A 17,757-nucleotide genomic window follows, 5' to 3' on the forward strand; every position below is an offset into this window, starting at 1 on the left:
AATATGACACCAAGTCTTGATCTCTATCTTGCTCTTTGCAGATGATGTAGTCCTCATGGCCTTTGCTCTGGATAGGTTATAGAGACTTCTTGATGGCCTCTCATCTTTTTGGGACTCATAACAATTGAAACTTAACTTGAGTAATACCAAGGTGATGGTCTTCAATTGCCTCAAGACTTCACACCTCCACTTCTTTTTCCAGGGCACAGTGGTTGAGATCTCGTCCTACACATTTGGTAGTCAAGTTATCTGGCCCTGGTTTCGACATCAGACCCGCACTTCAGCCTTGTATCAACAAAGGGTGTGGCTCTTTGGCTCTTGTTGCAAGACAATGTTTCAGACATCACTTACAGGACACCACGTCCAAGACAACTCATCTTATGGACACTTTGATTAGAGCAATGATACTTGATGGGTCTGTGGTGTAGGGACCATCTTTAGTGAAGTCAAACTAGCCCTCCATGGAGTGGTTTCAAACTCTTTTTATTTGGTACATCATTCGATGATGGCAGTCTACTTCACACAACATTGTCCCAACTGAGTTCAAGGCCCATCCCTTTAGATTTGGTTTGGTTCTTGCATTGCTTGCAATGCTTCACAGACTCCTTTAAGGGGCATGATAGATATTTATACCTTGCCTACTGCTCCTTAGAGGCTATAGTGTGCTTTGATCCCTCAGGGCAAGCTCGCTATTAGTTAACTCAAGCTTCAACTCTTCTGAGTTTGGTCAAGATCAACGTTGATTGTCTTCCTCCTTTCAAATACTCTTTGGATGCCCCCTTTCATCTTTTATCACCTTGGCAAGAGCTAAAGATACACATCAGGATGGACATTTATAGAGAGTATATTCTCACTACTTGGGTTAACTCCCTTAGAAGCTTCACCCTAGAATGGCTTTCTATGTGGAGCACTTTCTTGATATTCTGGATGAAATCTTTGTTCGCCCCTCGTACTTATCTCATGGTTGGTCACATGCGCTTTGTATTTTTTTGGTTCCTTGAAAGCTGGTTTGCATAGGTTTTGCATTCAGTTGGACCATGACTTGGCTAGGTAAAACAAGATCTGCTAGCTTTGTGATATGGGGGAGTCAAAAACGAAGACTCACTTTAGTTTTTGCTGCCCCCTCTAGAATGAAATCAAAGGGAGGTTCTATTGCTTGTTTCAAGGAGACTCAGTCGCTCCCCTCCTTTATCAAGTACATAGATCAAAAGTGTCTTGTGCTTTATCTTTAGGAGAACCGAAGGCTCCAGGATCACTCTCTACAATATCGTTTACCCACGAGATTGTACCCTGATCAACTTATTACCTCATTCTTCACAGTGATCTCTCCTACACGAAGTACAAAGAGGCCACTAGACACATGGCTAGGCCTCTCACAATCGTGCATACTCACAAATCCTCCACACAACAATGGTTGTCTTCCTGCTCTTGCAGAGATCTTCAAAGACAATTTGGGGTCCCTTCCCACCTTAGAGACTATTCTTCGGTTTTGGCTTTTTTCTCAATTGCTCAGAGCAAGTAATTGAGTGGTTTGTTTGGTTGGATCTTGCTTTTGTTGTTTTGTTTTCTTTCCCTAGAAATCATTTGTTGTCCTATTGTTGGTTGTCCTTCTACCTTATTTAGTAACCCCTTGGATTTCTCTTGTTGGTTTTGTTGGACATTGATAAAGTTATTTTACGTTATCTATTTCTCCATCAAGCATAGCTTCTAATACGTGAGCTTGATTCTATTTTCCACATATATGTCATGGCTCCCATAGTTCTCTGTACTTGAAGCACAAATTTTCATCTTCAATTCGTCATGTTGTCTCTTGAATTCACCTCCTTTTTATTCATGCCCATGCTCCCATGGTTCTTTGCAGTGGTAGCATGGCTCCCATTTTTGGGATTCCCACCCATAATTGTCTTCTTTATGAGTGTTTGGAGTGTGTGTGTGAAGCATAGTTCTTGACTCTATCTTTGGCTAAGTGTGTGTCAAACTTCATTGCCTTTTGAATTGCCTCTTCCAAGATTGTTAGATCCAAGGCACTTGTCATGCTTTTGAATAATTCTTTAAAGCCTTCTATGAATAGGTAAGTGAACCTCTCTTGAGAGATTTCCAATACCATGACTGTCAACCTTTCAAATTCAATGGCAAATTCTTCCATTGTCCCTTCTTTCTTAAGTTGGGTTTATTGTTTGAAGTACTATTGTGGGTGTGTTCTATCAAATCATTTTAGAAGCTTTGTTGTGCACTTGCTATAATTTTTTATGCATTTGTAACCTTAGGTGATAAGGTTGTGACACCACCACTCATGGGTTTCCCATGTTAAGTGAAGCACAACAAACTTGTTGACATTTTCTTCTATCATGGGGCTTAATTAGAGATAGTTGTCTAGCTTTTTCCCCATGAATGTGTTGTAACTCGCCCTAATCCTTCTACGTTTGTAAGTGTTATTTTATTCACTCTTTCTTTTAGGTCTCTATCTTGGGGCTTCATTCTTTTCTTCTTAGAGGAGGCGTTCATCTTAACATCAAAATAACCATTACAAGAGAGATATTTCCTAAGCTTGGGGTTGATTCTAGAGTATGCCTCTACAATTTCATCAAATCTTATTCATTGGCGGGTCTTCTTCTTCTTCTTCTTCCATTGGTTCCTTTCCAAGTAGGAAAGGTGGTCTTGTTGGTCTAGGATTTGGTACCCTAGGAGGACCATTACTGTTAATTGCAGAATTGTTGGAGTTAGTATCTCTTCCATTGTTACTCATGCTTTGAATTTCTTGAAGGAGGAGTTGATTAGTCCTCTCATTTTGCTCCATGAGGGCTTGAGTGGTTTGGGTTATGTGTTCCACGAAGGCCGTCAATTCATTACTTATTTGGTCACTCGTGGTGGTAGTAACCTCTCTTCTCTCTTTCTAATCCCTTAGAGCCCTTTGGCTAGTTTACATTAACTACATCTCGCAAGATGACAGGAAAGATGCTTTGATACCACTTATAATGTCACTTTGTGCCCTCTTGTAGGGTTTGTGTTAAATTCTTATAATTCCAAATTTATGAGACTTCTTCCTAACTATAATTTGTAGACACTTCTTTAATTCTTCCACAGCTAAGAATAATGAATGTGATTAGTAAATGTACATATACTCTCAATCCCCTTATACCATTAATTGGAGGAAAGAATAATCAATGCATTTTGTCTGTTATCTGGATGTCATACAGAATTATATTGCCAATACAATACTTCTGATATAATTCTCTGGTTTGAAATCAATATGTCAGTTTCTCTACGATATAGTCTAATGATAATATCAAATGGTTTAGAACTTCTTGCTATGATATTTACTTAGTAAGTGAGATGAGATATAGTACTCCATATAACATAAAGATTTTAATTATTGAATGCAAGTGTAATTATGCAAGCTATAGCAGCTACATCCCAAATTAAATATATCCTTGGTATCACAATTATATTTAGGGAGGTAAAGGAACCCTCAGATGATCCAGATAGAGGAGTTTAGTATAATGCTGAATTGATCCTTTATAGAATGAACTTCTAATGAGCCTGCAACTAAAGATGATTATCTCTATCTCTTAACTTTGTCACTTTGAAGGTGAAATGGCCCTCTTATCAATTTCATAATGGAATTGATTATCACTATTACTATTTCTCTTCAATCGTTATATCTGCCATTTTGTTTTGTTTTTCTAATTCACATATCAATCCCAATTTATGCACTGCTATAACCTGAAGTGTTGTTTGCAGATAGGTTATTTGCTGACTGTGTTGATAGGGGGGGAGGGGGGGGCGGGGGAGTGCTGATTGGATTTGAAGGCTTGTTGACCAGCTAATTACGAATTCTCTTCATTCCATGCCCTCCCTTCACCATTATTTCTCCCCACTTACACTCACACAAGAGAAAAGAGACAAGTGACCTTTCAAACGTTGTGGCCTTTCAAAATCACAGCCACAACATTTGATTAATAATATTTATATATTTGATATGTATATTTTTTTTTTTATATTAGTATGATTATTATTTTATTATTAGTTTATCATTTTAGTATTATATAAATAATATATTAGTACATTAATAATATATTATTAGATTATTATACTATATACATTTTTATTAAGGTATAATATTATATTGTCACTTTTAATATTAGTTGCTTATATATTATATTAATAATATAGATAAATGATAATAAGTTATATTATTATTTTTTATTATTTATCCATTTGTTAAAAAAAAAATTATTATTTATTATTAAATCCTATTCAAGAAAGGAGACATTACATGCAAGAATGGCATAATGTATTTTGTGAAGGGTTGAACTTGTGATCCCAAAAAAAAGAGTCGAGTAGCAAAGAGATCAATGATAATATTCCTATAAATATTTAAAATAGAGAAGGGACAAAGCAAAGCAATCAATGATATTATTTCTATTTAACAATTAAATAGAATAGAGAAAATTTCATAGTTTTCATGTCAGTGAGCTACTTTTTGAAATATGAAGGAGCTCAATCTTCGAGCCATTTCATCAGATACAGTTGAGATATCTGAATATGTGAACAATAGACAATGAAAAATTACCCTGAACTAAAAATGGGTACACTAAAAGATTCAGCACCATGTTGGATACATTCAAATAAAATCTTGTCAGTGTCTTAACTTGTTTCCTCTAATTCATTAATGATTTTGAATACCAACTTATTAAGAAATGGCATGGTTTTTGCAAGGACACATCCCTTGGCCTTGCACCCTTCCCCCATACCAAAAACGTTAATGGTACTAGGGGAAAGCCAAGAAATGCCATCTCCTTGTCCTTTTTGGCAACGTGTAATGACCCTCCTCAAATCTGCTCTCAAAAAAATGTTGATGAAAGCTCAAGGAATTTCATCAAACAATTCACATGCAAGGGACGTATGACTGATATAGTATTTTAGCTGGCTTTAAATGACTCTTTCTTCAATTTGCATCAATGAGAATCTTGTGCTAGAAGACTCCAAATGGACTACACAATGACCTAACATGAGTGTGCTACTAATTTTGACAATATTCAATGCATATATATGATCTAAGCATGAGAAATGAATACCTACAACCAACTGGCATTTTTACAAACAGTTGGTATGCAAACTAACTAGCTGATAAATAATGATATTGAATTGCTTAAATGACACCAGCAACTATTATCTTCTTAATTGCAATGAATTTTCAAATACAATGCTCATGAAATATGGCCAAGACTTTTGGCATTTACATGGATTACAAAATGATAATGCTGGTATAATGCACACTTACAGCTGAAACTTATAATACCCTAAAAACAATACTAACAAGGGAACCTGGTTGTAGATGGCTGTAATAATTTTCTTCAATGCTGCCCCTTCTGCTTTGCTTTTCCGATTTGCTTTTTCGAACTGGATTTTTGGATCTGCTTTTTGAATTGCTTTTACGGACTGCTTTCTCAGCCTGCTTTTTTGGTTCCGCTTTTTCGGACTACTTTTACGGACTGCTTTTTCAGCCTAATTTTTCGGACTACTTTTTCGTATCTTCTTTTTCGGACTGCTACCATGTTAAATCTCAAGACCAGATCTTTCAATGGCGTCAAGAATTCCAGCTTGAAGGGATTTCGTCCTTCAAACTATTGAGACATAATCTCCAGAAAATTTCCCAATTTCTTTGATATTTCCAAGCATACTTAAAAGAAGCTCTTCCATTCCTTTTATAGTGTTCTCATAAGGGCTCCATCCTTCGTTTTCTCAATGTGGGATAAAACATAACTCCCTTTATGTAACTTATGTCTCCAATGTGTTATAAAATAAAGGGGACTCTTTTAATTTAAATATTTCCCACAAACTATAGTCTATGCATTAATAAAGTTAAATATTTAAATTTAACTTTATAAAATAGCTTTATCAATGCATAACAAATCTTATCAGTGATAAACAAGTCTTCTTGTCGATTTTAAACAATTACCATCGACATACCGTTGCCACTGGATGTCCGCCCATGCCCAAGATGACATACTATAAATAGTAAGTATGCCCAAAGTTGCCTCAAAACCCCTCAGAAAGACTTGCAACTGAAACTATCTAAGCCAAATGGCCTCTAAGTCCCTTTAATGTCCTGGTTAGCCTACGGGACCATGGGGAAATAGGCTGACGACAACATCATGCTATGAATGCTAAAAAGGGGACATTACACAACACAAATGAAATATTTACCGTACATGCCAAAAATGAATAATTGATGCAAGGAGGACTAGTTGTCCCCTACTACCCAAGCTCAATTTGAACACCTTTTTTCAAAAACACATTTTTTTATAGAAAAAAGCAACGGCCAAGCCAACGACCTCCATATTAGAGTTCAATCTCTCTATTTTTGTTTCTCTCTCTTTCGTAGATTTACTTCTACTTCTAATGGTCACTCTTCTTCTATTTTCCATATTCTCTCTTTGTTCAATATGGAAACTTCCTCTTTCTCTGTTCACAATGTTTCTATTTCTCTCTCTTTGTCCGTTATAGAAACATTCTTGTGTATACTTGTATCTATAGATCATTTATAATCTTTGTTTAAAAACGCATTCATTATTTTACCATAATATGATATTAAAGCTATTTTCTCGAAATTTTATAATTTCATTAAATAAATTTTCTAAGTTATTTTTTGAATTAAGTTTTAAAAATCTTTAATTTCTTCATGAAATTCTAGACTCCAGATTTTCAACATCCTTTGCCTGAGTGTGTTCAAAAATTTGTTTGCAAGGATATTTTTCTAAAATCCGTCTAGGGTTTCTATATTTTTTCCTCTGGCTGGCTTCTCTCTTGCAACTCATGCATCATATGCCTTTCCCCTACCCATGCGACCAACTTCCTCTAAAATACAATTGGCTTTTTGGCATTTTTACACCTACATTTGATGTGTTCTTTTGTGAGCATGTTTTTCTGCAATTTTGTGGCCTTCTTTTTGGGCATTTTTGACCTATTTTATCAGCACATCTTCTACAAAGGGCGATCTCTAGGGTGTTTTAAACCCTTTGTCTCTGATTTTCGTCTAGCAATTCTACTTTCCACCATTTTTTTGTTTTTTTTAAATGGCTAGGGTTTCTCTTGAAACTCTATTTTACCGTGTCGGTTTTAAAAATTATTTGCAGATTCTTGGTGGGTTTTTGCAAATCTCAACTAGGTCTGTTTCAATTTTTTCGAGGTTCATCATTTTCCATTGCTTGATTTTCGAGCCAACTGACTCAAAATCTAATTTCGGATTCTTTATGGGTTTTTCGAGTCCTCTTCTGGGTGTTCTTTCATTTTTCCTAGGTCTTTCGTCTATCTGTCTCGAAGTTCATACCTTTTCTGATATTCAAGTGTTTTTCCACCAAAAACATGTCATGGCATCTCTCACCAATCTTTTCTTAGAAGGCAGTCAGTAATTCAACGGAAAGAACAACACCTAGAAGCAAAGAATAAGAATGATGACGATCTTCGAGTACCGTCACCTTGAGGCGCTTATTCTGGGTACTGACACTCATCCAACCATAGCCAATGCTACCACAAACCAATATTGTAGAACATACAGAGTGGGTTCCCTTGCAATTTTTTTGTTGTTTTGAAGTTAGATTGACCATTAACAGAGGGTATTAAACTTGAACACTCTATTTTTCTTTCTCTCTCTTTCGTAGATTTACTTCTATTTCTAATGGTCACTCGTCTTCTATATTTACATATTCTCTCCGTTCAATATGGATACTCTCTTTCTCTCTTCACAATGTTTCTATTCCTCTCTCTTTGTTCTTTCTAGAAACATTCTTGTGTATACTTGTATATATAGATCACTTATGACCTTTGTTTAATAACACATTCATTATCTTACCATAATACTCCCCCACCCCTCTAAATGAAACCTAAACCTAATCTATCCTTCAAATCAACCAAAAAGAGAAAAGAAAAAAAAATCATTAATTTTAAAATTTCCAAATGAAGAAAAGTGCAGCAAGAGAACAGCAGTTGAAAGAAAAGTTTACAATATTGAGTCTTCTATACTAAAGGTAAATTATTCATCTTTCATTTGTTTTACATTTTGTCAAGCTTTTTCCACGTATTTCAAACACATAGGGAGGGCATTGCAAGAAGGAAGTAGACCTAGAAATATGGCATCCATTGAGGGGAGTCTTCCAATTCAAATCCATTTGATGTTCTTCCCAACTCCTCAAAACCTATGCAAAAGAACCTCAAAAAACCACTATTGCAATTGCATCAAGAGTGACTAAGATAAGATGAAAAATTCAAAGGGTAGTAGAGTATGAAAGTGTCGTTGTGCCACAAACAATAAAAAGGAGGCTATTCTAGAATTTATTGAGTCAATAAATAGCTCGAGCTCAAAAAATTGAGTCAACAAGATAGCATATAGAGGGGGAAGCATCAGGCTAAGAGATTCCATTAGACAGTGTGCAACCAAGCCTGTCAATGCCTACAGGATCTATGGATGTTTCTTCTCATAAGAGTGAGAATCCTACTACTTCGACTGGGGGAAAGAAAAGAAGCGCTAAGATTGCAGCTTTCTATAACATACGAACAAAGATATGGCTGAAACCACTATAGCTAAGTCTTTTTGCTCATGCCATACCCAATCATGTTTCACATTCACTGTATCTATAACAAATATTAAAAGATGTTCAAGCAATTGGTCCTTCATTTATTACACCTAAAGAAACTATGATATGTATCACTATTCTTGATAGAGAGTACTCCAAGGTGAGTGTTTTGATAGAAGATATGAGACAAATAGAGATAAGAGATAGATGGTCCCTAATTATGGATGGGTGGACCAATATCATATATTGGCCACTCGTAAATCTTATTGCCACTAATTCAGCAACCTCTTATTTTCTTAGAGTTATAGATTGTTTAGGGAAAAGGAAGGATGCAGGATTCAAAGTTTGAGAGATGCCATAGAGAAGGTTGGAGCCTCTAAGCTTGTGCAGGTAGTGACTGATTCAGCTTGTGTGTGTAAGTCGGTTGGGTTAATCATGGACCATGTTTTAAACCCCAATATTGGGCACATACATTGAACAATACTTTGAAGGACATTGGGAAGAAAATTGGGTGAAGGAAGTACTATCAAAGACTAAAGATGTGAAAATATTCAATCGCAACCATTCTACTTGCTTTGTTTAGGACAATTCGAAGAAGGAATCGTGAAGCCAGTGGAGACTAAATATGCTAGCTAATTCATATTATTAGAAAGGATGTTCGAGGTCCAAGAGGCTCTACAATCAATGCTCGTCAAGGTGGGGTGGGGTAGATGGTATGAGGCAAGCATGCCAAATGGAAGAAATGTAAAGCACAAAATCTTTAATGTAATTGGTGACTTACAATGAGGTAAGAAAATTGGCATTGTTGATTTTATTATTTAATAATTGAATTTTCTAACTTGTAAAACATGTCCATTCTTTATTATGATTCTAATTTTTGTAACATGTTTGCTCCTTCATTAAGCATATTGTTCAAGTGATTAGATATGTTGATACTGACTCTCCTAACCATAGACAAATTTATGAGACCTTTGATAGTTTGGTTGGACATTCAAGGAATCATGGTAGAGACCCTATTTTGGAACTTTATGAGGAGCATCTTCGACCAATTGTGATAGGATGCTAGAACATTATGAATATGTCACATCATATGGAAAAATGCTCTTAACCCAAAATGATATGCACTAACACCTAGGAGAGTACCTATGTCTAGTAATGAAAAGGTGAAAGAAGGTTTCATGAGGGCCCTAATAAAAAAGTATATTGACCAGGAATCTACTAGACTTTGCACATAATGGCTTGCATTTGCCAGTCTTTGTCTCCGACAAAACACTAGGAAGGTTGGATAGACATTAGATCGAGTTGACCTAATGGATGGTAAACATGTCACAACAGTGACACACTAAAGTTGAGAGCACTCGCAATTTGTTTTATTTCACAAGTTGTAAATTCCTCTCTTGTGGAGAAGAATTGGTCCATATAAGCTTCGTTCAATTAGTCAAGAGAAACAACTTTACCTCTAGACAATCAGAATGGTTGGTGGTTGTTCACTATGCTTTGCAAATATAGGATTGCCAAACTCCTAGGTATCATCAAAATCTAGCCTTATGTTGGAATTTCAATACTAAAGACGTTATGCAGATTGATGAGGAGATACATGAGGGATTGGTTGGGTTACACTGGTTAAAGCATCCCCTTATATTGGCAATGGCTCAAACTCAAGCTCCGAATTTTATTTAGACTCTTAGACATACCATCTGTTGATTAGGGACTGCCATATATCTCCTTAGTTCTAGGCCTAGTTTTCTCATTTTAGAGTTGAACTTGTAGCCTTTGGACATTTTTGTTATAATTCGTATAAAATGTGTATGCAAATTGACAATTCTAAAATTTGGATTTTATTAATTTGTTTGTTTATACCCCATGTGAAATCTCAACTCAAGTCTAATGCTACCTTTTAAGCTTCTACAATGTTTATGATGAATACTTTATCAATGTTATGATACACATATTTGAAATTACTCTATATTTTTAGAAATTCCCCTATTTGTAATGCCTATGTATTTTTTTTAAATCCCCTAAAAATGGCCCAAAAGTATCCCCATGCTGGAAACACGTCTTATTGCTCCTTGTCATCCCAACCCCCAAAACTCAATGGAGCTTAGGAATAAAGTTCACAAAGGTCCTATATGTGTTCGAATTTAATTAAGTAATATGGAGATAGATGACAAAATCAAGGTCAAAAGTGTCAAGTCCTTAAATATGGAAGATAGTTTCTTTTAAACAAGCATAATAAGCATTCTCAAACTGCTTTAGGTATATATGGTTGAGCACTTGAAGCCAAGAGAATTTTCTTATGGAAAGCTCTGATTTTGTTTTTTAATAAAATGCAGTACTTAGTATGCAGTCCTCACCACCATTTCCACATTATCGAGTCCCACTAAACCAGCTAAATAAAACTAAGCCACAAGTTCACATGCCTTTGGAAGGCAGCAAGCTTTTGGTAAGTCCAACAATATTTGCAATACACACTCGAAACATCAGCACAATAGTATTTTTCAAAGTTACCATGGTTAGTCCCCAGACCCCTCGGACTTGCAAAAGTTCAAACTGGTTCGAAGTTTGGGTCCAGTTCACAATCCAGTTCGGGCAGGGTTCCAATTTTTGCCTGTTGGTTCGATTTGGTTAGAACCAAGTTCAAATCTAGTTTGAACCACGTGCTTTCTAGGCCCCGCGAACAACAATAAAGTGTTTTTTTGCACATTTAATAAGATTTTGGCATCCACAGCCCTAAAAGGTTGTTATAAAATGCTTTTGGTGGCCTCTTATTGTCATTTTTGGTGGCCTCTCATTGTCATTGTCATTTTTTGAAGAGTTTGATGCCAATACCATTGTTGTTGCTGCTGATTCCATTGGCCTTAGCTCTATTGCTGAGTTAACTAATGCCAGAGAAGAAGAAGATGAAGATTGAAGAACTTAGAATATTAATAGATTTTTATTCCATTAGTTGAAATATGAATGTGAAACAATGATGCTATGATTTATTTTTAATGTTTTGAATATTTGATGTTGAACTAGATGATGATATGATCGCTATCATTACAAGTTTATGGTGTTTTTGTTGTTTAAATGTGTTTATGCTTCTATGCTACATTCTAATTTTAACTCGTGCTTCATAAATATGTGTGTGTGTGTGTGTGTATATATTTGTACTAAAGGACCCAAACCCCTTGCCAAAATTTTGACGAATTTGGAAACCGGTTCTCGAACTTTGAACTTGAAACCAAACTCGAACTAGTAACTTAAGTATTTTTGAATTGCTCTTTTCCCATTTTAATTTACCAAGCTTTTCACATACAAGTACACAACGAAAAAAGGTATATGACTCAGTCTCAGCACTCTGGTTTTTGTGAATTGTGTATTTTGGATAGATTAAAGCTTGATTTCATTTTTTGTCCTTACTAAATCACAATTTGCAAACAAAACATCCATTATACTGCAATTCCTTAGAGCTCAATGTGCCATTAAATAAACTCTTCAAAATCAAAGCAATGCAAATTTGGAAAAGGTCTTTGTGGCAAAGCTTTTTCTGTCCATATACAATCCCAAAAGAGATCTGCTGAGTTTCAAAACTCAGGATTTTAAAAAAATGGGATTTTGGATTAACAAAGTGTACTTCTTTACATATGGATCTACAATAGTCCACAAGCCATCGACTCCTACTGCAATGACCCAGGCTCAATGTGCCACCAAATGGACATTATGGGAAGAGAATTCTGACCCAAATTGGAAAAAGCAATCAAAATTTTGCAAAAATCTAAGAAAAGGAGTTGCCTAGCATAGTTCTTTTTAGAATTGTATTCCATCAACAGAATGCTACATTATTCAAGGTGGTATGGAAGAATTTTCTACAATGTAAAAAATAGGAAAAATAACAGCAGGAAAACCAAACCAAATACTAGAACTCAATCAATTATTCATTTTCAGGAAATCGCTAACAATATTCCTATCAATTTGGGAAAGATTTTTACAACAAACTGTAGCAATAAACAGCTAACTGGAGTTTTACTGACAGCTAACTATGATAGTGAACTCAGACTCTTTACAGCTGTACAAACTCTATTATTATTCCAATACTCCACATTAAGAAATAACAGAATTTGAAAGATCCTAACACATTCCGACCTAGTACAAACTGACAATGTTGAATACTACATCATGTAAAAGCTATTCTTTAAAAATAGTTAATAGACCAGTAAGACTTCTTCAAGTTGCTTCCAAGTGCCGCTATAGTCATGCAGCTATTTATTTAAGTTACCAACACCATTGGACACTATTTGCACATGGAGTGTCTTGTCACCGTCATAAAGTATAATGCTGAACTTTTAGACTTTCAGGTCTCCCTAAACTTATTGGACGCCAATTCTCACATGTGTGTCATAAAAACAATGAGGCATAGTTTCTTCAAACCGTTAACACCTCAGAGCATCTATCTAGCCTCTACTGCATCCTTTCCTATCTTCAAAGCATTTACTTCTCCAAAATATGACAAATTATTCATCTTTAGTGATATCATTATCACCATCTAGTGGTTCTTCAACAATGTTACTCTTATCTAACATTCTCTTTCAAACTGTGGACTCTTCAGTAAAAAAATGGTCAAATCTACAGGCTGTAGATCTAGAAATTTACAAGCAGCATATAGAGAACTTAATGGTTCTCACTACTTTAGGTGCAGACTACAAATCAGCTCAGTACAACACATATGCAACATTTACAACTGCTCAAAATCATAAGATGTGCTGCCTCCTTATGAATACCCACCACAACATAAAATACGCAGCATTCAAACATTTTCAAACTTTTCAGACAAAAGCTATGTTGCAGGATGTGCCTCTCGCAAGCATGCACGGAATGCAGATGCGCACCGCATGCAATTGTGCACATAGGACGCATGCCCAGTCCTGCAGATACGCCTAAAGTGCCGCCCACACATCTGGACATATCCTATTTGCATCCAATTTTTTTGTATATATAATGCATATGCACACACACACACACCCAAACACATCCAAACCCCAATAAAAAAACTCACACATCTGCATACCAGATTCTTGTACCCGCATTCATCTCCGCACCTGAACCGGTAACTTAGAACAAAAGACTAGCATCAGACACTAACTGTGACTGTATCATAACTAATCACGGAAAGCCATCAACACATAAACATTAATAGTCCTACATGGATTCTTGTCCAAGTTCTACACTGCAAAACAGCACTCACCTTAACCAAAAGAGCAAACAGGAAATAGTATACAATGCAAGTAGCAAATAGAAAACACTAACAGGACCTCTTCCTATGATAGCTATAATGCCAAATTAGCAAATAAACAGCAGGAAAGACACAGAACAAAATAATAGAAGAGCTCAATCTATTGTTCACTAATACTGTTACATATAAATAGATAGATACAAGTAAATGCATAAAATTTACAAAATTATGAATTGGTTATGAAATACTACCCACAATCACTAAAGTTCTAAACCACTGAGACTTTGGAAATATTGTTTCAGTTAACATGAGTTTTAGCTAAGCAAAAAGATCTTCATTCTTACTTAATGCAAAATTAATTGCGCAGTGAGAGGAAAATAAATAGTTATCTTATGACATACACATTATCTTGTAGTATGCTCTATATATTAAAGGTGTTCCATCTATCAGCATCAACTGATCCTTTGCAGGCTGAGAGACAATGTCATCTAAGAAATTATCAGAAGTGAATGGAATGTCATTGGTCTTGCTTGATGCAACAACTAAAGAACTTCCCGTAGATTTCTTATAATTTGGTGATTCATAGCTTCCCAAAGGATTTTGCTTGTTAGATAGCTTAAAGCTTTCCTGTTAAAAGCAATAAGAAAAAGCATGTGTTACAGTCAATCGTTTATTAGAGTACAAGAAATGATTTTCTCCATTTTCCCCCCAAAAATAAAGATTAGAGTTTCATCCTTCTCAAATAATGGCGAAATTGATTACCTTGAGGTTCAAACAGCCTGAGAAGAACCTCTCTTGAATGTGCACAGAAATGTGACTACTAGTTCTTGATTCTTGCCTGCTAATAGCTACAGGGAAAAAACTTCTCAGCTTTGGTAATGATCTCCAGAATATGTGTAAGTACTGGTGTGAAGGCCAGTAGCATGCCATTCATGCCATTCACTAAATGCTGCCAGAAGACAATACTTACATTATGCAATTAGCATAATGTCTATCTCTTTAGTGAATAGACTAAACACCTGAGCAGGAAACATAATCATTAGCTACTGTTGTTTACGTCAGAAAAATACATTAAATGCAGAACATGGAACCTCAAATAACTGAACAAAGTAGTCAAGTAATGACAAGACCTCCATTTTAATACATAAAACAGAAAAGAAATCACATATGGTGTTTTATACCTTCGTCATTTCTGATTTTAAAACAGGAAAGTTTGAAAATTTTAGGCTACGCTGCAGGCTACAAATGGTTCAAAATAGTTTAGAGATATAAGAAACTACTAAAGTGCACTCTTTTTACTCTATGCATCCACAACAATAAATACTAAGAAGCATAGCTAACCTACATAAAGTTAGCATTGCAAATTTGAAAGAGTAGCAAATCACATTCCACACATTGCATTAGAATTCCCTGCAATTATCAATAACCCTATGGTTAAAACTTTAACCAGCATACTAAATTAGAATAGATTCAAGCTTTAGTTGAAAGGTTAAAATGTAATTATCTAGACAAAGAGATTTAAAATTTTACTGTTACTGAAGAGGTATTTACAAAACTTATGTTTCTTTCAATCTGTCTTTCAATTCCGTGTTATTGGACATAATCTTGATGGTAGTCCTGTGCCACCCATGTATTATTCACTAATGAATTTGATGCATTATCATATCACTTCAGGTTTCCACTCCACATGCAGTCTTTCCCACATAATGTCATATTAAAAATTAAAATAATGGGGATGACACTAGGACCCAGGTGCAAGTTTCAAGCTACTTCAGCAGTATAACACACAGATTTGGCATCTACATCGAAAGGAAGCACATTTATGCAGTACAACCGTGAAATATATTGTTTCAGTCAGGCTCCCAACAGAAGTAACGAAATCATGATTAAAACTCGTATGCGAAAATTACATCAGATATTTCTACTTCATTTTCAATTTCATGGATCATTTTTTCGCATTTCTATCCCTCGATGCTGTGGACAAACTAAAGAAATGTGTCCCCTTATGGAAGATCTAGTCTTTTAGCAAGGGACTCAATTACTAAAGTGTATCGTTATGAGTTTCAAATGTCATGTATCAAGTATGATCGTAAGTGTTTCGCCATTTGTTATTAAGATATTGGCCTACTGGCCATTATATTCAATTATTATCTGCCAATAGCATAATCATGATCTTAAGATGATTACCTGATCATAGAGAGTTGTGAAATCGTCAAGAATAAACATGTCAATAAAATAAATCCAATGTAATGCATTGGCATCACCCGCATAATGTGCATGTATGATAATGGCATGTCCAGCAGAGAGCTCATGTGCCCAACTTAAGTCATCTCCCTCCTTATCTAAGGAAAGGGAAAACGTCATTGTATAAACATCAGAATTGGCGGCGTGCTCCCCGCTATTTAATCATTGTTATATAAATATTATGTTGTATAATTATTGAGCACAAAATGAAATCTCGAAATATTCCCAAAATAAGATATCTCGTCCACGATAGTTGGTAAAATTGTTCTTCGGCAAGCGCACAGAAGGTCACAATGATGCGAACCTAATATAGAAACAGCAGAACTAGCCCACTGTGTACATATCAAGCATCAACTATCAGAAAAACCAATATAAAATAAGCAAATCCATTGACATTGAAATGGTCTAGCCCGTGTCCAATAGGCTGTGGTGTAGAGCTATTATAGGATACTTCTAAAGAACGATTCGCGTTCATTCAAATTCTACATGACAATACGGGAGTCCATGAATACAGTCTAACGATTGAGAGTGAATACGATAATGACCCATAAGTCTCGTGATCTTCCAAAGAGAACACCAAATGAAAAGGCAATACATAGAATCAATTGATTCAATTTGGAAAAGGAAAGAAATATACATGCACATAAGAGAATTTTTTGCAGATTTTTTTGTTTGCAAGGCATAGACCTTAAATCAAGATTGAGAAGTTTATCTTGCAATCACTGATGGCTTCAAACAAAGTTATGCAAAGTATACTGATATGAATGGTTCAATAATGTCCATAAGGTCAGTGATGTTGTCTTGATGGTTTATCTATGTCTATTCGTAAATACCTAGGTACATACCAGTGCAAACTATGCAGAATTGGGAAAACTCAAAAAAGTACATGGTGAACTTACTTGAATTTTGAGCATAGCCTTCAATTGTCGACGATGCCAGAACCAAAATATCTGGACTTAAATTTTATGAGGGCGCCAATGTGTAAAACCATGTTTCGAAATGGTAAAGAAACCAAGGTTCGCTACCTATGCTCGTTTAATATTGAGATTGATTGATATATACTAGCACTTGCACCACAAGGAGGTGCAAGGGATACTCGGATAGGTATTATTAAAAGGGTAAATTGAAGATATAATATAATTCAAAGAAATATTTGTATTTGATAGTAGAGGATTAAGTTTTTATTAGATAGATAGATAGATAAAATTTTAACGTCCACGAGGCTAAAAATAGCCTATGGGACAGCAAGACAACTCAAGCAGACTTAAGTAGCGTTGTTCGCCTCTTGTGTAGACTAATGATGAGCCCCCCCAATTGCTCAATGTACTCTTCGTTGAACAGGTTATGCCAAGAACTGTCACATATAGTATCCGCAAACTTATCCCTGCTATCCTTGTAGGCCTCACATTCTAGAATAAAGTGTTGTTCAGTTTCCACTTTCCCAGAATTGCAAAATCTGCAAATTCTCTCTTCCCAAGCCTCCTTTGGCCTCTTCCAACGCCCGGTCTCACAACGAAGTTGGTGAGAGTTGGTTCTCAGCTGAGCAATAAGAATTTTAGCTCTCCAAGAAATGTTGGCTCCTATGTACACTTTTTCGAGTTGATCACAAGTGGGGTTGAACTCATTTATATAATATAGTTTCTTCCTCCCAATCTCGCTTCCCCAATTTCTCTTGTAGAATTTCTCCATAACAAAGACCTTTATTTCTTTATTATTTGTGGGGCA

At 35.6% G+C, this 17,757-nt stretch overlaps 1 protein-coding gene across 5 annotated transcripts in view; it reads right to left on the reverse strand.

The window, feature by feature from the left end:
- Positions 1–17,063, reverse strand: part of LOC149555927 (uncharacterized) — a 174,754-nt gene extending 157,691 nt beyond the window's left edge. For 3 of the 5 annotated variants that reach the window (XM_089830031.1, XM_089830032.1, XM_089830028.1), the window contains exons 1-3: positions 16,932–17,063; positions 14,551–14,807; positions 14,190–14,415 (exon numbers count right to left, since the gene is read on the reverse strand). In XM_089830031.1, coding sequence (XP_089686157.1) covers positions 14,190–14,415; positions 14,551–14,718 — 394 coding nt within the window. In that variant the 5' untranslated portion in view covers positions 14,719–14,807; positions 16,932–17,063. Of the gene's footprint in view, positions 1–14,189; positions 14,416–14,550; positions 14,808–15,975; positions 16,091–16,719; positions 16,742–16,931 lie in introns of those variants that run through there. The other 2 variants (XM_089830030.1, XM_089830029.1) reach the window with 2 other exon arrangements.
- Positions 17,064–17,757: the final 694 nt, after the last annotated feature.

This window comes from Cupressus sempervirens, chromosome 5 (genome assembly GCF_028749045.1).
Source record: "Cupressus sempervirens isolate cs-2001-9-10 chromosome 5, ASM2874904v1, whole genome shotgun sequence".
Classification (NCBI taxonomy): Eukaryota; Viridiplantae; Streptophyta; class Pinopsida; order Cupressales; family Cupressaceae; genus Cupressus; species Cupressus sempervirens.